Source organism: Magallana gigas, chromosome 7 (assembly GCF_963853765.1).
Source record: "Magallana gigas chromosome 7, xbMagGiga1.1, whole genome shotgun sequence".
Classification (NCBI taxonomy): Eukaryota; Metazoa; Mollusca; class Bivalvia; order Ostreida; family Ostreidae; genus Magallana; species Magallana gigas.
Genome location: NC_088859.1, coordinates 42,028,695 through 42,052,283, shown reverse-complemented (window position 1 = coordinate 42,052,283; position 23,589 = coordinate 42,028,695). Strand labels below are relative to the sequence as shown.

Sequence of the window (23,589 nt, the reverse complement as noted above, 5' to 3'; positions counted from 1 at the left end):
CGCGGGGACACGCCCCCCTCACATGGGTTCCCTTTCACACCCCTAAAACAAAGAAAAATCTGGGTCTCCCTGTTTGTACGACGAGATTATTGGTTTTTGTCAAATAAAGAGAAACCTGTGCCTTGTTCATCTATAGATCATTTATTCTCGGGCCCCACCCACCCATTGACACCAGTGTGATGTCAACTTTGAACAGTCGTCCAGGACATGGGGTCAAGTCCACCATAACCGCACTGGACACTGGACGACGAGGGTGCTTCAAAGTGTTTGTCATTGACATAAATAATTTGTAATGTTTGTTCAAATATCCCGTCGCCTAATCTAAAGCTGATATGCCATTTTATGACATATTTACATATACAAGCGTGTTTATTGGCCATTTCCCTGTCGACTCGTCCAAAATCAGCGAGACCTTCAATAAAATCTAACTTTCATTTCTTTTAGGTGATATTTATCTCTTTTCCGAGAACGCTGTTATAGAATGGTCTTCAAGTATTTGAGCATAATTATGTTTATATAAACACACGAAAAAATATCAAATCTTCAAAAATCAAAGAAACTGGCCTGAAAAAAGGCTAAGCTTATGAAAATCTACATCTGAATCCATAAAATCTTTTTTTATTAAAAATGTTTTGTTTTTTTTAAAAAAAACGTCGTTTGTTAACTTGAAAACTCCTAAGTTCGAAGTCGTACAGTCGATATCTGTTTAAAACCGATGGAAATATTGATGCCAAAAGGAAAGAACAGCCAATTCATGCTGTTTAAATTATGTATCTTAGTGTAATAATCGAGTCAATGCAAAAATCACATTAAACATAACTAAACAAAATCTTTTCCCTTATATTGCATCATCTAATTTTGCTCTTAGGTTTTGTACAAATGTCAGATACACCACTGTTTACGATTCATCGGTGTTCTTCAATAACGACATCATCGTAAGGTTGAGTCATTTTATTCATATTAAAGGTAAAATGTACGTATCAAGTCAAATGTATTAGAAATATATTAATCAAAAGATTGTTGTGTTCCATTTAATGCTCACATCCAAGAGTAACAAAAAAACTTTGACATAAATAAATCATAAAAACGTAATTACTGTGTTTTGTAAAACATCACAGATAACATTTGCCTTAAGAGTGAAGGCCCAAGACAGATCTAGTTTATGTTGGCACATGACACGGAGGCACGTACGAATTGAAAATATACAGACAAAAATCTCCATCAGCGTAAATCACAATACAGCTTTGTATACATACAGGAAAAGACTTCAAAAATATAGGTCCCTCTATGCATTCTTTTTGTAGATACAAAACTTACAAGATAAAAGACTTGTAAACACAAAGAAAAAATGGATAATATTACTCGAGAATGACATGAATCAAATATTCTGCGAAGCAGACTGAATATAGCACAGACCATGGTAAAAAAAAAAAAAGAAGCCAGAAAGATGTATGATTATTAAGACCAGCTCCGAGGTATTTTCAGCTACTAATAATACTGCGATCATAACAAACGTAATTTCACTCTGAAAATTATAGCCAGTACCACGTAAAGTTATGTGTATTTGAGATCCGTGCAAACATTTTCAATAGTTTTGTTTTTTACCATAAAAAACTACTAAATTTTGATGCTTAAAAATCTAAATTTTGTAATGCTAGTGTACTTTCAGAGATCTGAAAGATAAATACCAAATCCTTCCAGTAGCGTACAAATTCACATATCAGTCTGTCACCGGCTTGGCATCAACGTATCCAGGGTTTATGCCTTTGTAATACCTTACTATATATTCCACTATTGTCCTATACGGGACATATACCTAATCCAGAAAACATTTTAATGTCGTCTCCCTGGTGCATTTCATAGAGTTATATTAAGATCTGTTAACCCATCAAAATTCTCCCTGGCCAAAAATTACAAAAATTACGAAAACAGCCTTTTGAGACAAAAATGAATTGAGGTATACATGTATGTATAAAGTTTAAAGATTGAATTGAAAACGTTACAAACATGTATCCTTAGTTTGAATTCCAGGCCTGTTTAGCACCAAATTGGTTCCAAACATGTAAACACACAACTGCATAACTGACAGACAAACGGTCCAACTATTACAGTAATATCTCTACTTGAAGGTGTTTTTTCTCACAATTTTATCCTTCTCAATTTTCTTTCTCCATACACTTAGTTACAAATCTTTAAAACTTTGCATTCAGAATTGGGCAACAAGCCTGCAAAACTGTCAAAGATCAAGTACAATTGTCACAAACAGACAATCCCTGCAACTCAAGTTCCCAACATTTCACACTCTCCTGTCAAAAAAGGTAATTATTTCAGTACAGCCATATAACAAAATTTACATGCTTTACAATTATAGCAAGATGTGGTGAATATAATACTTATATCATTAGCAGCGAAGTAGCATAATAATTAAGCAAACGTTTGTCAAATTTCAACATCTTCTCAAGATGGATATGTGTGAAACAGCACAACTTCTCACTTTGATCAATTTACAAAATTATATGCCTCTGAACTTGAAACTGATACTGGATTGAAATTCTGTTTCGACTAGAAAGAAATTACCTTATACAGATTCTGTGCTTCTTCAGTAAAAATGTTATAAAATACTTATTGTTAGAATTTACATAATAAAAAACCTGCAAGATTTTGAACCATGCTTAAGTGAAATGGGTACATAAATTACACATAATGTTTTTTTCATACATCTGTTAAAACACTCAGATGACCCTGCACCTTTCAACAAAACACTTCTCTGACCCAGCCTTGTCTGCAGACAGTGGGGATACCATCCTAATGAAATCGTAAGCAAAATGCTTGCAGGACACTGTCACACTTTTGAATGAATCATGGGGCAGTCAATATACAGTTTCTAGCAGTATATCAGTAAGATTCAGTAGCTATATCTGTTTTGGCCCCTATTTTCAGGAGGCGGTTGTGCTCTCTTTCATGCTCGATCAAGATGTGTTTGTCCTCTTTCAAAATCTGTCGATGTTTCTGCAATTTCTCATAACTTTCCTCTCTCTGGGAATGCACCTAAAAAACAAAGAAACAGACTTAAATGTAACAATATTCAGAAGTAGGACAGGTACATTTGCCAAGTAGGTATGTCCAATATAGTTTGGGTTGTCAAAATTAAGTTACCAAGCACTAGTTTCAGCAGTTCAAATAATACAGGAATCATTTAATAAGACTTATTTTTAAAAAAATAGTAAACTTTTCATATGTTTAACACTGCATTACAAACAATTTCTAAAAGGTATCAGAACATGCAGAGCTTTAAATATGTAGATCCACATTTCTTACTGTATATAGATCTATTTAAACAGTTCACAGACTGTATATAGCTATAGATTTGCTCCATATAATGTATCAAAACTCTGAGAACAAAAAAAACACACAAGAAATATTCCTTCAATGGGCTCAGATAACAAAATATTGTGTCACTACATAATTTCTTACAAACCCATATTAATGTCTTCAGTCTCATTCACTCAAACTTCTTATTCAGAAAGGATTTCCTTTTCAATTTCCTATTCAGTTAAAACTTTAATACCTCACTTTGAAGTTTTGATTTTCTTTGAAACTGTTAAAGTGGTACTTAACTTTTTTAATCTTTTATAAACATGATATAATCGCTAACTAAATACGTATGTGCTACAGAAAAATCAAGTTGAATGAAGGATATTGAAATTATGCTAATATATTGAAGCAAATTCTGAATGGATTGAGAAATTTATGGCTTTAAGTTGGCAGTGTGTCTTCAATGAATTAAAAATTTTATAATGAAGCAAATCCCAGTCAGCTAATTGTTCCGTGGCACTGTGTCATTTCTGGAACAATCTGACAATAACTGTTGATCTAACCATTTCCCTTCATAAATTTTCATCGAGTTCACAAAAAAGTGAGATAAACAATGTCCTAGTATTATATGTTAGAGCAATTCATTTCTCAGTTTGAATGTGATTTAATGCAGTACATGTAAAACTTACACAAAACATTTGAACATTACAATATTACCCTATATTTTCATTTTTTTTTTTAAATCAAAAATGCCTTTCCAAACTAATAGTTTAAACAGCATAAAATGCTATTAAACCCCATGTGTCCCTATAGACGGATGTCATTAGACCTTGTGTCTAGGTTCAGGGATAAGACTTGTAGGGTTAGGCAGGTTCTTATAGACTACACTTGCTGATAAGCTGTAATTGTCCATGTTTCTTGGGTACAGGGGGAAAGTACAGAGTTGTTACTGTGATCATTTCAAGTATGTGACCTGCTTTTCTATAGCTTGAGTGATCTTCTACAACTTGTTGCTGCCATAATCTATAAATTACAATACATTATACTGAGTTTATCACACTTCAGAACAAAATCCCCTCTTATCATAAATTTACAATTTCCAAGTTATTACCCACTTATTCTTCCAGTAAATGAATTAAACATCATAAATTACTCTAAATGTTTTAAAATAGGTTCACCGAAGATAAAGTTAAACCTTGGGATTTGTAAAAATCTTTTTACAAATAGTTTTTTGGCGTTTTATCAGTGCATACCATCTATATATTTACGCAAATTCTTTTTTCTTTTTTTCCCCCATTCCTTTTTGAAATTGTATATCTTTATACTGAAAAGTATCTTTTTTAAAACTCGAATAACAAAGAAAAACATATTTCTGAACAAATTTCCTTATTACTGATGATTTAATTTTACACGTCAGGATTATACCATCCACAATCAGCATTAAACAAAAAACAAAATCCCTTTGCTCTTCATCATCCCTTTGATTTTTTTTCTTGAAAGCGCCAGTTTTATTACTTTATTAATATACAAATAAACCTGCCTTGACTTTGATGAGTGAGGAATTAGCTAGGAGATAAATCATAAATCATGTCATAAACTTCAATGGATGATTGCTTTTATTTCTGTCTAGGTGTGTTAAAAATATGAAGGGAAATGGCAACAATGATTTTTATTACTTTCTATATCAAGTCGCTTCAAAATTTACTTCAATCGCTTACATGCATGAAGATATTTAATATCAGAATGATTTAAAGAAATGTTTTACTTTTTTTTCTAAAATTGAAGCGATACAATCTGAAGGGAAATTAAGAAAAGTGCATGACTTCTCCCTTTGGAGATTGAGAAGCATTGGAAGGGTATGGCTGGTATATGTGTGTACAGCTCTACGCTGATGGTCGGCAATTATCACATCCTTCCCATATCCCTGAATAGTGGCAGGGATAATAAACCCCAGGTACTTTTAGTCCTGTGATCTCAATTTGGAAATGAGATTATATGCTGAATAAACACATCATTAGTTTTTGTATTTGTATATCTAAACGAAAAAATATTTCATAAAGGAAAATAGCAAAATGTAATTATCATTGCGGAGCTGGGAATCTTTTTAATCAATGGAATTTCTAACAAAAACAGTGATTATACATAACTTATCTCTATTTAATGTTTGCTGAATTTCTAGGTAATCCCCACCCTATAATTTAAACCACTTGACGCCATATGTAATTTGAATTTTAGATACAATTATGGTACAAGCAACTAACTTCTCCACTTATTTTGAGTTATTCCTAGGCTGATATCAAAAAAGAAGCATAAAAAATTCTGACATATTTATCATGGAAAACAGACTTATTCTTTCACATGTATTTACAAATAAGCTTTTTAACAAAGGTACCATACATATTAGATGCTCTGGAGAATATTGATAATCATTGAAATTCCCCACCCATTTAGAACCAATCAAGCTTAAGGTTATACAAAGAAAAATTTCTACATGTATTAAATAATTGGAATGATGTATAACTGTGCCTTACTGTTTGTATATACAATCGAATTACACAAATGAGAGAGAGCATTGCTCAATCCTTTTGGCAGCATGTATATGTGATCAGATAAAAAAAAAAGAAAAAAGAAAAAAAAAACTATGTGTGAAAATCATACAAGCACATGATAAGAGCTTTACATAAATCTTATGTTACTATCGCTCTCAACAGCACAGGTGCACTGCCAGTAGCAAAATAACGTAACAAAATAAAGAGACGATCTGAAATTCAATCACTTATTTAATTGTCTAATTATCATACATTTGAAAGTTGTGAAAAAGATGAATGAACGTTAAGTTTGTTTTCTTCACAGCAGTATACGGTTCATTATTATGGAAATATTCTGATCCCATGATTACGATCTCCGATGTTACACATTCAAGTTTTATGTTCTGTCACAAAGCCCACTGCTTTGTACGATACTTGATGAGATACTCCTAAACACCTGTTGTATCTTATTTTCAAGGCAGTTTCATTGTTATCTTGTGAAAAGTAGAAATAAAGTGATAATGAATTGATAAAAGAAGTTCTTGTCACCATTTGGAATACCTTTTCCAGCTCAGAATACAATATATTGTCATTCAATATTCATGCAAATTGTGTATTTACATTACATCTAAATCTGTGTCAACTGAAAATCCTTTTTATTTTTTTGTTTGTTTGTTAATTTGAAAAAAGTACACAAAGTAAGTCCGTAAAAAAAACCCAACCACCCAAGTAATCAAAATACTAATAATGAGAATTTAAATAATTACATGAATAAAAAATAAAATGTAAATGATAATTAATTAGAGCCTTTTCAATATGTGATCTGTAGAAATTTTTATGTTCAATGAAAATTCTTTATAACAAAACTACTTAAATTTCAGTGTTAGTGATACCAAATAGAGAATCTTGATGAGAAAATGTAAATCTTGCCTTAAATTTAATTTATGTGACACTTTGCTTTTTATTCTTAGCACTCTGACAATAGTAAAATTGACTGTGTGTTAGGTTTTATGATATCCTTTAATAGATTTTGATACCAAAATCTTCACCTACTGTATAAATGCTTATAGACATGGATACCTTCCATCAAAATACCACACATTTACGTACAAGCGTTTTGTTCTGTTAAGAGAAGGGAGTATATAGCCATTGAGGACTTGATTTACTGTTGGTGAGAGGGGGATTAGATGTTCCCATCTCCCACAGTTAAACACAATGTACTCCCATATATCGTTGAAACATATATGGATATGGAAGCTGAAAAATTTCCAAAAATGCAGATAAAAAAGGTGTTTGTCCTGTTATTTCATGAACTTTAGAGACCCAAGTTGAATGTTATCATATTTAGCTGTATTTTCCCCCCATTCTTCAAACAACTTGAACATAGTTTTTTGATTGGACAAGATGGCGTGATATAGTATCTCATTGTGAAAGATCAGCTAAAAAATCATTAACAGTTCAACATAGGGCATAAGATAGAAATCACAGCATGAACACTGAAATTTAAGACTAAGCCTTGGCTAGTATCATATGTGCTAATTGTTATCCAATTTCAAAGAACCCCATAAAGATTTAATTAAAAAGTTTGTTTTTCCTTTAAAGCTAGAATTTGACACTTTCGTTCTGTAAACTCCAAATAACGTGAGACAGATACGTATGTCCAGGACTTTTGTATTGCTTCTATCACTTTGTGATCATGGCTTTATAAGAAAACCTGAGCTGATGGCTTCGATAACCCGGCTACTTGTGAAGTTCTTTTTTCAGCATGGACAATTACCCCCGTGGGGACTGCACTATTAGCACCCCCACAGGAAAAGAAGAACTTAAAAACACCAACCACAATGTCCATCATAGAGGTAGTATTTGCTTATTCCCAATTATTACCCTTAATCTAGAGTCCCCTGGTAACTTTCTATCCCCTGATTTTCATAAAGGGAGATAAAAAGGACAAAAGAGGACTCCTTTAATTACATAATAATAACATTTCTTGCCTTGAAAAATGTACATTTTAAGAGATAATTAAACTTAAATGATCACTTAATGTGTTCAAATGCAGAATTTATGATAGTTTCTTCCAACATTTCTTACATATTGTTCTGAATTCTTTCCATGATGATTAACACAGACACAAGAGTCAATGGCACTTCATAAAAGTCTACAGAAGATTACCCCCATGTACTTGATCAACCCCGATACTACAGGCATATCACTGACTTCTACCGACTTCCAAATGGATTAACAAGAAACCAATAAGCCACACAACACAGAGCAGTAATCTCCAAGCAAATCACCACAGCAGGAACTTAATTCCACACTGATAAAGTTATTCCCTGTGGTATTTTGCTGTAAGTAACTAGCAATGTATTTGTATTAAATTATAAAAAAAAAAACCCAGATTCTAACAGGCCCCCAAATTTTATTCCCATGCAGATTTTCATGTACATCTGTGATCTAATTTTCCTTGTAAAATACATCCTTAACAATCAGTCAAAAATAAAAGGCTTTCAGTTTTGAATATTTTCTAAAATTCTGTGAAAAGTAACTTATTATATAAACACTTCTTATCAATGACTTGCAACATTCTTCTACGTGGTGTTTCAATCTCACCTTGTCTAGCTCAGCTTTTTCTCTGATGAGTGTCTGCTCAAGTTCCTTTTCTTCCTTGTGAGTCTGAGCGAGCTCATTTTTAACTCGGACAGCATTCTTCCTCTTGAGCTCAGCCAGTTGTTGTTGCATTCGTCTCACAGTTTGTTCTTGCTTTTGTCTCGCATACTCAGCATTTCTCATTTTATTGTACAGCGAGTGTTCCATCTCATCACCTTTTGTCACCATTTTCTGTTAAAATGATAAGGCCAAATAATACAGATGAACTGTAAACTAAACTTTGTTCACAACATTTTTATTTCGCAATTTACCAGTGGTTATACTTGGTTTGCAGAAACAAATTTTCTTGACTGAAGATTTAATCTAAACCAATGTTTCAAAGCAAAAAAAAATCTTCTTGCTTTAACCTTGTAAAAATGTTTTGGTTCACAGTATATATATTTTTTAGTCTAAGAAACATTTCTCATTTACCTAACAATAAAGAAATTTATTTACAAACTGGACCAAAGAAACAGTTTGCATAGTTTGCACCAACATTTTTAATATATATATATAGTGAGATGAATTCTTGCTAACTCTTAGAGTTCAACCATTTTTTATAAACTTTATAAAGCAGAATGATTCACGAATCAAATATTTTTATACAGCTTTAAAGTAGATCCAGTGTTCTGTGACGTCACTCTTTTTTGTAAAACTTTGAATTCTTTAAAAATTGTGCAAGATAGTTTTATTTATTTTATGTGAATATAATCACATGGATGTAATTAGATTTATTGGTAGGTTCAAGATATTTTCGCACTTAATTTTATACTAAATTTCCAAATTTGTATATATTTTATCTATGCAAAGGGGAAATAACTCTTTTTCTGACTTTTCTCTTAGTTGTATGTCTAAATGCTATAGTTTTTCTTATTCCAACGATTAATTTTAAAATATTTTTGTAATTTTAGTTTTCTGATAAAGTTGACATTAAAATTAAACAAGAAAAACAAGTTTCTGCCAACAAGATTTTACTTTTAACAAAAACAAAATACATTTTTCTAATGCTAAAATATGCTTTAGTTTATGTTTATCTGGCATCTCAAAAAGTGTGATGACATGTATATTTTTTCTAACAATTGATGACATTTAAGTCTACTAAGTTGAATTCAGTTCGGTTTTTCAACTTTCCTCAGAGAATTTTACGAGTATGGAGCTACCTTAATTGCATTAACATTTTGAGTAACAATCAAAATATGTTGTGCCTTTGACAAGAAAAGCATGTGAATGTCCTTTATCATTAAAGTGTTTAGTCGAGATTCAATTGAATTATTGAGCTATGGATATTAACTTTGCTTAGAGGATGGTACCGAATATGGCAGTCACCGTTTCTAACGAATATTGTTCCACATTTTTGTAGATCTATATCGTACAATGGGATATATGTGCAATTGACAATGTTTTATCAATTAGGAAATATTGACATTTTTGTTGAAAATCTGAAGGTTCAATCAAAATCCCTTATCTTTCAAAAACATTTAAATATGGGCACTGAACAATGGAGTGGTCATGCTGTGAAAATTAACAAATGGTATCCTTATGTCAAGAATATAAGAGCAAATTTCCCAACAATTAAAAAGAAATGCTGAATAATACCCTTTTCAAGTAAAAACATCTCTGGGTTAGAAAGCCTTTTTGTCCCATTTTTGTATTATTATTTTTTCCTCTGAAATTGTCAATCATTAGAGAATATTTGAATGGAGTTCTTGTTGAGACCACCTATGAAGATTATACAGGGCTGAAAATTTGTGAATAAGGATACCTTTACCCTGTACAAGTTTCTCCTTACAAAAGCCTCACCACATTCAAATCTTATATTTTTAAACAAACAACTGACCTTACTCTATTTCATTTTATAACTCCATAAAGAAATAAATATGGCCTTAACCCAGATTAAGCAGGTAGAGAAATGAGTGATATGGATTGCATGTAAAAACTTAAGAATCAAGACAACTTTTTTTAAAATCATATTTTTTCATAAATGTGATAACAAAAAGGATGCATTTCTTTGCACTTGTACTCTCTCTCTCTCTCTCTCATACCTGGAAAAATTTGAGGGAATCTTCATGTTCTAAACGCTGCTTTTCAGTAAATCTTTTCTTAAACCTGGATTGGCAGACTTCTTCATGTTGAGCACCTTTTTCTTTTCTGGCTTTTAATGACGAATTCATTAGATGTATTCTTCTCAAATTATGAGTCTGAAATTTAAAAAGAAAATGTGATATGGAATTGTTCTTTTTAAAGGCATCTTTTTAAAGAATATTAAATGGTAAGCTAAAGTATCAAAATGCTCAGCAGACAGACTAAGATCATTAAGTTGACATAAATGGTACTCTGAAATCTATAAATGAATGCAGTATAATTTCCAGAAATAGATTTATAGAAAAGAAAGATTTCAATTACAGTGTAATAACTGGTTATCATGCAGATACTTGTTTTGTTCAGAAACTTCAAATACATGTATTTGTAAATTTTGAGAAACTTTGATGAAATCCCATTCATCTTTTCTAAATGGTAAAGAATGTCTTGTCATACAATAAATGGATCTGAATCGGATTTTACTGATGACCTAAAAAGTTTCTCTCAGTAAACAAGCACTTATCTAACACATAAAACCTTGGCATGTGAAAAGGTTGAAATCATTTATTGAACCGTCTAATTCCACCTGAATTGTGAATGAATTTTTATTCTACATGATGACAATATCATCCTTGACTGTATTAAATAGGAAAGCTGCAGCAAGACGCTATACATGGGTAAGGCAACACAGAAGTTGTCCTCATTTCAAAGTCATTTGTAGCAAAAGTGGGACCAAGTAAGGCTCAATATAAATTGTACATAAATGCAGTTGAGTGTAAATTAATTGCGAAATGAATTTGTCGAACATGAAGTTTTAAATCCTTTGCTTATCTGATGTTCAAGTCAGGGCAATATAAAACTGATTTTGTGCTTGTGAATGCCAGGTCTACATAGAAACCGACCACAAACCCTGAACAGAAAAATGTCAGAATAACAAACAAGCAACCCGTCCTGTTTTGTCATATCATCTCTGCCTAAATTGACATTAACACATGTTTTGTTACAAATTGAAGGAATGGTCACAAGAAATGATCAATTTTGCTATTTATTTTGTGTCAAGTTCTAAGTGCAACCTTGAGTGTAAAAGAGGTTATGTTATCAGCTTAAAAATGATATCTGGAAAATAATAAGACGGGGTCAGTTTATAACAAAGACCTTTCAATTGAATTTTTTTTTCAAACTCTCATTCAAAACCATGCACTGTCAAATACCTCCTTTGAACCCTTGTACTATGGTATTACATATGTAAATTTGTTCTCATACAGATACTTATCCTTAAAATAGTTGTACTCCATTTCAAGGTGGTGAACAATATGTGTAGCATGCAAAAAGCTTGAATTTATAGATATAAATAAATCATTATTGGCTTATGGATTATTATCACGATCAGACATATCAAATAAATGCTAGTTTTTGCATTATAAATAATCATATACACATCATGTTTGTCATCTCTACCAATTAGCTATGACATCAAATTGTCAGGCATTGAACACAACAAAAATCTTAAATCTCTGATTACCAAAAATTCAGGCAATCATAACCAAACACTAGCAGTAAGAGAAAGGGCCATGTGTGTAGGACCAAGCTTAATCTTCAAAGATTTCAGAGCCTTGACTGTTAGATGCCTTATCTAGACAAATGAGAGTAATTATCATTCACAGAAGTGTAGGTAGTCTGTCTAATGGGCATCCATTTATGATTACCACCCGATAGAATTACAAAATCCACTGCACCTGTGGGCTGGCGAAAACACAACTTGACTTTTCATTTTACAGAGAAAAAAGAAGGAGATGGTACCTAGGATAATGAACAAAAGTTCCCAATGATCAGAAAGCCTTCGTGATTTGGACATGTGACTCCTTTTAACTCGGTGCTTTAACCCTGGTTTTAAATCTAAATGCACCAAATGCCTAATCCAGTCACACAGGGCTGCTAATTAGAGCTTTTGTGTGTCCCCGTTCATGGTCCATAGTACAACACAATTTCAAAGAGACCATACATCTGGGAAGTTTGCATTATTTATGTTTTCAACAAATTCAAGGTGAGACCGAATAGTAACAAAATCAATGCTCTCCTTGACTAGTACCGGTACATTTTCTAATTATCACTATTATTATGAAATCTACACTGTGAATGACCACATTTAAAAAAACATTAAAGTTAAATATATCACAATCTAAACTCATGCTTAGAAACATTGAAGAGTGGTACATTAATGTACGAAAATCATCATTCATGTTAAGACAACATTTCATTAACATTTTACTTCCCCCATTACTGTACATTAAATGTGACTCAGGGTAACACGCTGTTATCAAATTCAGTTTTACAGAGGTGGGGGGTCTTGATGAATTCAGAAATAAACTTTCTAATTTGAGTTTCATTTTTTTCTTTTTTTTATCATTTAATTCACCATCATGAAATTACATGTCTTCATGCTAAAGAAAAAAGCATTCATGTTTAAACAATAACTGATTAATCTTCAAAAGAGTGATTTAAGGGAATTTGAGCAACGTTTATCTGGATTCCTACACAATCCACCAGGAAAACAGATAATATCACACATTTTTACCTGTCATGCTTATAACTATACAGTAGACTAGCTACCAGTCATTCATTACTTCACTTTTTTAAAATTAATACAAATGATAATCCAACATAACAGAGAATGCTGGACCTTCAGACCCAACACAACAATGTCATGCACAGTGGTACCTGGCTCAGTTGGCACCAGACTTTTACATTTCTACATTATAGACAGTTACAGAAGTATGTGCATGCCACCTCATTAACTTAATGAAAGATTGAACAGTTCAAGTATAACAAGATATATAAATTGAAGATCTTTGGACCTCATGCAGTTATAATATGACATGCATAGTAATGGGAAATGTCAATTACCGGGCCGGAATATCCACACCATCTGTCCAAACCAATATATATTGATACATTTGTACATAATATAATATATACATAAAATGAAATGCAATAAATATAGTAACAATTCTCTTTTAGCAAGTATGCTGATAAAAAAAACTATATAGTTCGGAATATCCATTTATATTTTAAGTGCTGAAGGCAATGCAATGAAAATAATATTAAAATCAACAATATCTTATAAAGCTATTCATAAACTGTGCAAGCAACCCTTTTGTCCACCTTACTCAAAAGACAAAGGCACACATACCTCCACATTTTTATCAATCTGTTTCGCTTTAAGGTCCATTTCTGCATATTCAGCGGCTTCATTTAACTGCTTCTGTATGCTAGAGTTGTCTACCAGTCGGAATTGAGTATCTGTTAGATGTCTTTGTTCTGTCAACAAAAGAAGAAATATCACACATTTACAAGAACTTGTTTCTGATATGAAAAGTTATGACAATTTTCCAACATTAAAAAAAAAGTTTAAAAGGAGACATACAACTTTGACAAAATTAAAGCCAGTCACAGGTGAAGTCATATGGAGTGTTTCATGAAAGATAACTCTTACCGTCACGTTTCTTAATGTCAAGATGAGATTTATTAACAGCTAAGTCTGCACTGAGTTTTCGTTTAGTTGATTCTGCTGCTTTTGTATCTCCATCACTTCTCCTGTTTAAAAAAAACAACCCCAAAATATATGAATTATTTGCTACTGCAGACTGCAGAGCTTCAAGACGCTTAATCAGTAAGTCTTGGTACTTATGGTATATTTATGACATGTCAAGGCAATTAAGGCATGTAAGTATACTTACATTAATTTATTTTCCACTGTTCTCTCAGCAGTCAAATCCTCTTGGATTTTATTAGTTTGATCCTTTCTTCTCTCTCTGCAAATAGATGACAGAAAAGTAGTTATCAAAGGCAAAATTTATATTTGATCTTTTCGAACAAAAAAAACTGGCATTACTTCTAATCCTGTATACTTATTTAATCTAAAATTCATAACCAGAATCAAATTTATGAAATATCTCTTGTAAACTAAAATGTTAATTTTTACCTTTCCGTATCAAATTTTTGTTTTCTCCCTTTTTGGGCCTCCATGTTTAGCTTGATTGAAAGATCAGCTAACTCTTGCTTTAATCGAAACTGCTCCTCCTGTAGCAATGAAATAGCGATCAATTTTATATCATTATTACAGTACATGTATTACAGTCCTAGTACTTAATTATAAGTTAAGAAAAAGCTCTGTGAAATGATTAAAAGAAACAATAACTTTTATTAATAAATGTCTAAAATATGACACTAAGGCATACCTCTTTCTTTTTCATTTTGACTTCATAGTCGGTACTTAATCTCATAACCTCGGTCCTCTTCAGATCCAGCTCACTCATCTTGGCCTTGTATTGTCTGGACAAGTCAGACCTGAGGGAGCAGCCCAAAATAGTACATGTACTCAACAAACAATACCACAAATGATAGCCTCATTATACATGTATTTAATAATAAAATAATATCACAAATGATTGCTGTGTATGGTACAACCTTTAATCACATAAAAAATTTTATATGGTGCAGAATGCTAACTGATTTCTTTACATTAAAAGCATTAAATACTTTATGCATGGATAATCGATATAATAATAAAGACTTTTTTCATCAAACTGATAAATGGAATCAAAAAGGAATTCAGGTAATAATAGTATGTTGGTTACCAGCTAGAATATATGTGTACACAAATTTCAATGCTATTTTGGGGATATAACTACATGTTATAAAAACATGACTGTCTTTCATCATTTTCACTGCTAAGAAATTGATTGTTAAGCTATATGGTCTACAAGGGGTACAATCTCACATTAATATGATTCTATGCAACAGAGGTTGTTAGTCAAAATTCAGTTTAATTGGGAATACATGAAGGGCATGGTAAAATTCAATACCAATTTGATTTATATGCTATGAATCACATTGCTAGATTATTTAGACATTTCAACTCTTTTACAATTGCTTTTTACTCACTAGTAAAGTAGCTGACTTATGTCATACTATATCAAACACATCATTGCTATGATTCTAACCTGCCTGATTTCTTGGTTTTGGTTTTTCTATCAATTTAAGATGATGAAAACGGATGAAATGGTGTAAGAGATCAGAGATTTCACAATTCATTGATGGTCATATAAATGATGTAAAATAGAAAATATGACACTTAACTGAGCAATGAAACATATAGATATATATATATATATTCACAAAAAATTATGAATCATATCTAAAAAAAGATATAGTACACAATTCAAAACTTTTTGGGAAGTGAATTAAGGTCTTGTGCCAAAAGTATAATATTTTTCTGTGGAAGACCTTCACCTTAACTTGATATTACAAACTTACTTTGCAAGTTGATTTTTTCTATCCTGATCTTTGAAAGACTGGTAAGCATGTACATTATTCTGCGTACGAGTCTTTATTAACTGAAATTTCAATTGCATAATGACAATAGTTGTTAGTTAAAACATTGACATGCATTTGGACACTTACGAGTGCAGAAATGCCTTTCTACTCTCTCGTTTATACTCTTGATTTTGCATGACTGTTTTCATAGTCCGCTCTTTAGTCCTCTAGAAAGAAGAAACAAAAAAAACCATGCAAACAGAATTTTTTTTGGTTTGTTGACAGGTATATCATCCATTTTGGTAAATTGACAGCTGAAAAAAATGGGGACCAACCATCACAGATATACTATTTTAATATTTTTTTTTAAATTGTATTGAATAGAAACTAGTAAAACACTTGGATTTCAAAACAAGATAATGCTAAGATTGTAAACAAAATATCTTGAGTTTGTACTTTTTGTCTGTCAGTAGGAAGAAAGCAAACTCCCATATTTTTACAGCTGAACTTACCTCCTCTTTCTTATGAATGTGGTCTCTTCTTAGCACAGTATATTTTTCCAGACCTTGACTAAGTTTCTTTTCCTCTGCCATCCTCTTCTTATTTATAGCTGTAAAATATCAAATGTTCTTTTCTTTATTCAGCAGGTAAATGCTGGTGCAGTTTTGTACCCAATCCCTCTTCAGTAAATTTTTTTCTCAGTTATTACAGTACTGTAAATATATGTTCGAGGTGTACAGTATGAAAAACTGGGTGAATCTTGTTTGGATGGAAATAGCAAACATAGGTAATCATAGATTACTAAGCTCACCGAGACGGAGCATCACCCTTATGAGACATCACCTTCATAAGACCACCTTTATCATTTTATATGAAAATCATACTTTATGATCTTGGATATTCATGGATTCTGTTTTGACAAAATATCGTATATCATCTGATAAATTTTTTTTATGATAATCATATGTTCATATGTTAATCAATACAATGATATAAAATTAAATATTGCATCATGTCATATTTATAATATATATCATATAATACAATTAAATACCGTAATAAACAATAATGAGATATGATATTGTAACGTATGATATGACATTGTATTGTTTTATACCTTATTGTATTTGATCACATAATACAATATCATAAAATATAATACAATATATATAATTTGATTCCAACATTGTATCTTATCAAATGATACAATATTATGTGATAAAGTAAAATATTATAAAATACATTATTATATTATACATATTGAATCATATGACACAATAATATATATTACAATATCATATTATACAATTTTATGTGATATGATAATATATCATATAAACCAATATCATATCATACAATATCGTATGATACAATATTATATAATATTACAATATCATATAATACAATTTCATATGATATAATTCTATATTACAGAAACCAATATCATATTATACAATATTGTCTGATACAATATTAAAGAATATACAATATTGTATCATAGGATACAATATAATATTTTGCAATATCTTATGTAATTGTATCATGTGATAAAATAAAAATTAAAAATTCAATATAATATTATACAATATTGTATCATCATATACAATTCTATACATCACAATATCATATCATAAAATATCAAAAAAATTGATACAATATCATATCGTAATGTATAACTTTTTATAATATAACATATGATATCATATTGTATCATATCAAACAATATTGTTTCATATCATACAATACTATATCATAGGAATCATGTTATATCATTTATCAACAAACATATCTATCTATGGAGCAGGTTTGAGTAAGGTAGGAGATTTCTTTAGCATCCTTGATAATGGAGATCAGGCTCTGCATCTGAAGCAACCTCTGCGTTTAATTTATAATAAAGTTAAATCAACTATGCAAGCTATCATCTATAAAACATGTGACCTGTTCCAAAAAACTAAACCTCATCCAGCATCCGAAACCTATGGCTCAGATTCAGCATTTAAGCGCATCAGGTGCATTGGTATCATAAGACACATCATCCATGCAAGTTTGGTGAAGTTTGGACCAGTAATAACTAAGATATCATCATTAGAGGGCACTAGCAATTTAAACCTTAACTTCCTCCAGCATCCGCAACCTATGGCTCAGATTCAGCATCCATGCCTGTCAGGTGCATCTGTATCATAAGACACACCATCCATTCAAGTTTGGTGAAGTAGGGACCAGTAATAACTAAGATTTATTTTTTAGCATCCTTGATAATGGAGATCAAGCTCTGCATCTGAAGCTACCTCTGCGATTCATTCATATAACAGTTAAATCAACTATGCAAATTTGAAAAAGTACTATCATCTATTAAACATGTGACCTGTTCCAAAAAACTTAACTTTATCCAGCATCCGAAACCTATGGCTCAGACTCAGCATTCAAGCCTGTCAAGTGCATCAGTATCATAAGACGCACCATCCATGGAAGTCTGGTGAAGTAAGGACAAGTAATAACTAAGATATCATCATCAGAGGGCACCTGCAACAAAAACTTTAACCAGCTCTAAAAACCTTAACCTCTTCCAGTATCCGAAACCTATGGCTCAGATTCAGCATTCAAGCTTGTCAGGTGCATCAGTATCATAAGACCCATCATCTATACAAGTTTGGTGAAGTTAGGACCAGTAGTAACTTAGATATTGCTATCAATGGGCACCTGCAACAAAAACTTTAACCTGCTCCAAAAACCTTAACCTCCTCCAGCATCCGAAACCTATAGCTCAGATTCAGCACTTAAGCCTGTCTGGTGCATCAGTATCATAAGACACACCATCCATGCAAGTTTGGTGAAGTAAGGACCAGCAGTAACTAAGATATTGCTATCAAAGGACACCTGCAACAAAAACTTTAACCTGGTCCAACAACCTTTTCTTCCTCCAGCATCTGAAATTTAGGACCCAGATTCAGCATCCAAGTCTTTCAAGTCCATAAGTAGGTCCAGATGCATCATCCATGCAAGTTTAGTGAAGATAGGACAAGTAATAGCTTAGATACAGGACCTGCAACAAAAACTTTAACCAGGTCCGGACGCCGACGCCGACGCCGACGCCACCGCCGACGCCGACGCCGAGGGTATAGCATAAGCTCTCCTTGACTTCGTCTCGGTGAGCTAAAAAGGCAAATATAATCCAGCATACAGTATAGGAGTATTACATAAAGACCTTACCATTTTCAAAGTCCCTCAGAGTGTGTCTGACGGCCCGCTGGTTCTTTATGATGTCACCCTCTGTTCTCTTCAGTTCTCTCTCCTCTTGTTTGTGTTGCCACATATGATCCTAAATAATACAGAGATTTAGGAATGATATTCAGTTGCTGAAATTTTCTGTAATCTTATGCATAAATCTTTATAACTACCGGTAACTAATAAACTTGACCTAAAAATATATTGATACCTATAGTCATTCAAAATTTGAAAATATACTTCCACGAGAAATACTGATTGCTACAGTGCCTAGATCATGTCATAAATGTTCTCAATTAAACAAACATTTCTTTTTCAATCAAAGAAGAAGCTGCAAGCATATTTATGTACCTCTATCACTTTAATTCTTCGGTCATAATCCTTTTTGTCTTGGTGAATACGGGAAGTAAGGGAGACCACTGAGGGTTGCCCAGCAACACTTGCTGCCCTCCGCCTTCCAGTGGCATCTTTTTTCAGAAGAAATGAATGAGAGTATCTGTTGGAATCCAAGAAGCCATCCGGCCCTACTTTTCTCTCCTGGTCTCTATAACAGAAATTCAAATCATTTGAATTATAGTACATGTACCAGTAATCAATTATATGAAAGGAGTACATACAAAACAAATCAAAATCTAAATTGAGAGAAGACTTCATTACTGAGCAAGCACACAAATATTCATGCATTCATTTTTACCAATTCATAATCTACAATTTATGTTTTCATCAAAGAAAAGACTGAGTCTCTTCATAATTAACTTTGATAAGTAAAAGATGTTTTATCATTTATTTACAAATGTATCATACAATCGATTAAACGACAAACGTACTTGAGGAAAGCGGCATAATCCTTAGAAGTTGTTCTCTGAATGTCTTCGTCTCCTTTCAGTGGAGGAGCACTGCCTGGTCTGCAGATTGCATTGTATCTACTATGTATCAGAGCATTCCTCTCAAATGGGAGGTCTGTGAGAACCATCTTTTCCCTTTCTTAATTTGATCTAAAAATGAAAAATACCAGATGCAGGTTTTGATTATTTCTGTAGAACTCCTAATTATTGCGAGGAATTAATATCCGCGTAAAATCGCAAGAAACAAACCTCGCAGAAATAAAAATCTCGCATTTATTTTTCAGACATATGTAAACTAAATGAAACTACGCTAATAATTTCGTGTTCACGATTTTATCTTCTCATGATTTGATGAAAACTGGTTGAAATGCGGAATTAAGTACTCGCGTAAAATAAGGAATCTACAGTATGTCCATTATGTATTTAAAAAAAATATGTTACAATAAAACCATGTGATACTATTTCTGATTTACCATTCAATGAAACTGGTTTGTGGCAACCCACTTTGAAAAAATTACGCACTTTGAAAAATTTTTTTAGTATCGACACTCTTAACGCACTTTGAAAAAATATTTTTATAATCACAATTTAAATAATTTTATTATCACAAATTCTGGAACTGAATTTCTAATTTGTTTATAGTATGGATGGGGGGGGGGGGGGGGAATGGGGGTTAACCAAATATACAGGTCAAATACCAGTGCATCATTTAATTGGTTACAAGAATAAGGTCCCTTGTCACTCATTTTGCTTCCAAAACATATGATATTCAGTAACTTTGGGTAAACATTTAAGATCGGAAAAAGAAATATGCTCTGTAAAAGTACATGCAGTGTTATTGAAAAAATGAGCTGGCCGAACAATAATTTCTTCATTGGTATGTTAAAGAATCTATGTGTTTCAATAGTAACCCTCTTTTCGTATTCTAATCAAATAAATCACTTCAATAAAATAATATTAACATTAACGAACATTAAATTATTATAAACTTAAAAATAAGCATTAGGATGTGGATTAATTTTCTCGCACTGATCTAAAAGATCATATTGTTTTTGATAAACAGAACTAAGGTATCCTTTTTCACATCATATTTGCAATAAGCCAGTTGAAATATATTATACATTGATCTCCATTATTCATATCTATAATCATATTCGTTCGGGCATAGCCCAATATACTAGATAAGAAGTAAATTTGCTGCATACTCAAAAAAGGAAAATGCAGTTGCTAATAAGAGATGAAATTTATATCATATTTGGAAAATTCAAACCTCGCGAATTTAAACAATCATTTATTGTATATAAAACTATCAACTATTTTGACTAAACCCTGAACATTTTTTTTCAAAGTGCATTAATATCGACAATATCAACGCACTTTGAAAAAAAAAAAATTTTTCAAAGTGCCTTGACTTGGTCCCAAAATTAACACACTTTGAAAATTTTTTTTAAAGTGCGTTGTAACACTGGTTAATGTAAGTTAGAGGAATTAAACTCACCTAAATAAGAACTAACACTCCTTGGAATTGGCTGATCCTAGGGTAAACTACTTAGTGAAGTGTAGCCTATAAAAAAGGAAGAAATGATATACAAATGTTAAGAGAACCGAAAGAATTATTTGCACTTATAGAATTGTATAAGGGTTGTTTGGAAATTACTGAGACATTTACCTTTACTCCCTTGTGAAAAAAGATAAATCATTGAAATTTCACCAGAAAGTAAACCAGTATGTCTTTAATTAAAGTAAAAATTTTGAAGTTAATGATATCATTTGTTCATTCCTGGCAAGCTAACAAACTTGTCTACATCTAATGACCCTGAGCACTCAAAAATTACACTACTTCACTTTATATCAGTAGTAAAATATCCAAGAATTTTTTTGGAATCGAAAATTTGTAATGAATGTGTCAAAAATAAGATTATGTAGTCTTAATAAGCACAAATTTCTGTGCACCGTAAATTGCAACTTTTGATCACATATGGAACGCTTGCAGGTCGGCCATCCGATATTTTTCAGACTGGGAGCTACAGACCTGCAGCTTAAATGTAGGTGTAACAAGATGGGACAAATAATGATAGACCAGACTGGGATTAAACTTGGGCTCCTGAATCACTAGTCAGGTGTACTTCCAACTGAGCTATCTTGTGTCTTTCGTATATCCAGTCTGGTCCATCATTACTTTTCCCATCCTGTTACCGAATATCTGGTTTTATTTGCGTGTCACAAAATTTGCAAAAATGGTGGAAATCTTAACATTTTAGATTTGTGTCAGTCATTTTTTGCAATTTAATAAGTTTATTATAGAAAATGATAAAGAATTTAATTCTGCATATTCAATTATTTGCTATTTAAAAGAGTTCGTGAAAAATCGCAAAAATTAGATCATCATGAAAATTACCAGATATATGGCATATCTGGTACTGTGCTAACCCCTGGAACTAACAGGTTAAAACTCCTGACAGGGGAAAGAACCTGAGAATGTTGATCTTTGAGGGCAAAAATCATTAATAAAGGGAGGAATGCGACAGTCAGACTGGTGGTTTAATCACTAATGCCAGATAGCTCAGCACCTGACTTGAGATTCAGAGGCCACAGGTTTGAATTCCAGTCATGAGTATCATTATTTTTCCCATCCAATTTCATTTGATCCTAATCACACACATGAAACGGAATAAGAGAATTAATGACAGACCAAACAGGGATTAACTAAAATGTACACTGGCCCCTGATTCTCTACGTTAGATAGATGTTCTACCAACTGAGATATCAGACGCTGGTTATTGAGCTGGTCTGACCACCACAAAGGTAAAAACTGAAGACAATATCAATGTATCTACAAACAAATAAAACACCAAAACATCATAGAACTTTGCAAAAAACTTGAGTAAGTTAGATTAAAGAAATAGACTGTTTCTTGTTTGTTTTTCATGATCAACTTGTCAGAAACTTTGCTTATCTTTTACAAACAGTTCTGGAATGTTGAATATCATCTGGCATATCAAAAAGAATCAGACAATTTAGAATTGCTTCGTGTTGAAGGGGCATACATTCTACCCAAGGCTGATTATCAACCTTCGATATTAAATTTCATTATTTATCATTGATTTCAGAAATATTATTGGTGGTCAAAACTCAAAGTATCACAACAGCATCAGTACTTACACATACCGACAAAAGGGCACCTGTTCAACAGTTCAAAGTGCTTCTCTAAAGTTTTACAAAATGCAAATTTCACACATACTTTGTAAATGTATAGCAATATAATCTACCTGTAAAACTGGCTTACAATGTCAACTCCATCAGCACGTACAGCTTGAAAGTCATCAAAGATTAAATACTGTCATTCATTCTCATACGTAGGCCGCCATTATTGTTGTCTAGGATACTCACGTCTCGAACGGTGAGAGTTGGGTAAGAAATAATTTTTTCATATTCAAAATTTTATACCGACGAATAAACAAATAGGAGAAATTCTTATTTCTTTATCAAGACATATATTTAAAAAAAAATTTTTAAAAATCTTTGTAGAATAATTTCCCATAGAAACTATATTCATACGCATATTCCAGAATCTTTTTGTTATGGATTAATGCAAAGGTCTAATTTGTTTAGAACTGTTTAAAACATTTAGAATAAGA

At 32.0% G+C, this 23,589-nt stretch overlaps 1 protein-coding gene across 3 annotated transcripts; it reads right to left on the bottom strand.

The window, feature by feature from the left end:
- Window positions 1–1,015: 1,015 nt before the first annotated feature.
- Window positions 1,016–23,374, bottom strand: LOC105319690 (calponin homology domain-containing protein DDB_G0272472). Of its 3 annotated transcripts, none has more exons than XM_011417317.4 (15): window positions 23,221–23,374; window positions 21,450–21,515; window positions 19,934–20,101; window positions 19,458–19,650; window positions 19,092–19,200; window positions 16,394–16,491; window positions 16,029–16,108; window positions 14,804–14,912; window positions 14,548–14,645; window positions 14,303–14,377; window positions 14,059–14,159; window positions 13,756–13,883; window positions 10,529–10,684; window positions 8,451–8,678; window positions 1,016–3,048 (listed from the first exon to the last, which is right to left on the bottom strand). In XM_011417317.4, exons 3-15 carry the CDS (start codon window positions 20,077–20,079, stop codon window positions 2,896–2,898), a joined length of 1,674 nt encoding a protein of 557 aa, XP_011415619.1. In that variant the 5' UTR covers window positions 20,080–20,101; window positions 21,450–21,515; window positions 23,221–23,374; the 3' UTR covers window positions 1,016–2,895. The 3 variants fall into 3 exon arrangements, with proteins under 3 accessions (XP_011415619.1, XP_011415617.1, XP_011415618.1); XM_011417315.4 differs by lacking the exon at window positions 16,029–16,108 and adding an exon at window positions 15,882–15,961; XM_011417316.4 differs by lacking the exon at window positions 16,029–16,108 and adding an exon at window positions 15,882–15,961 and having other exon boundaries at window positions 23,238–23,321.
- Between the last annotated feature and the right edge of the window lie 215 nt (window positions 23,375–23,589).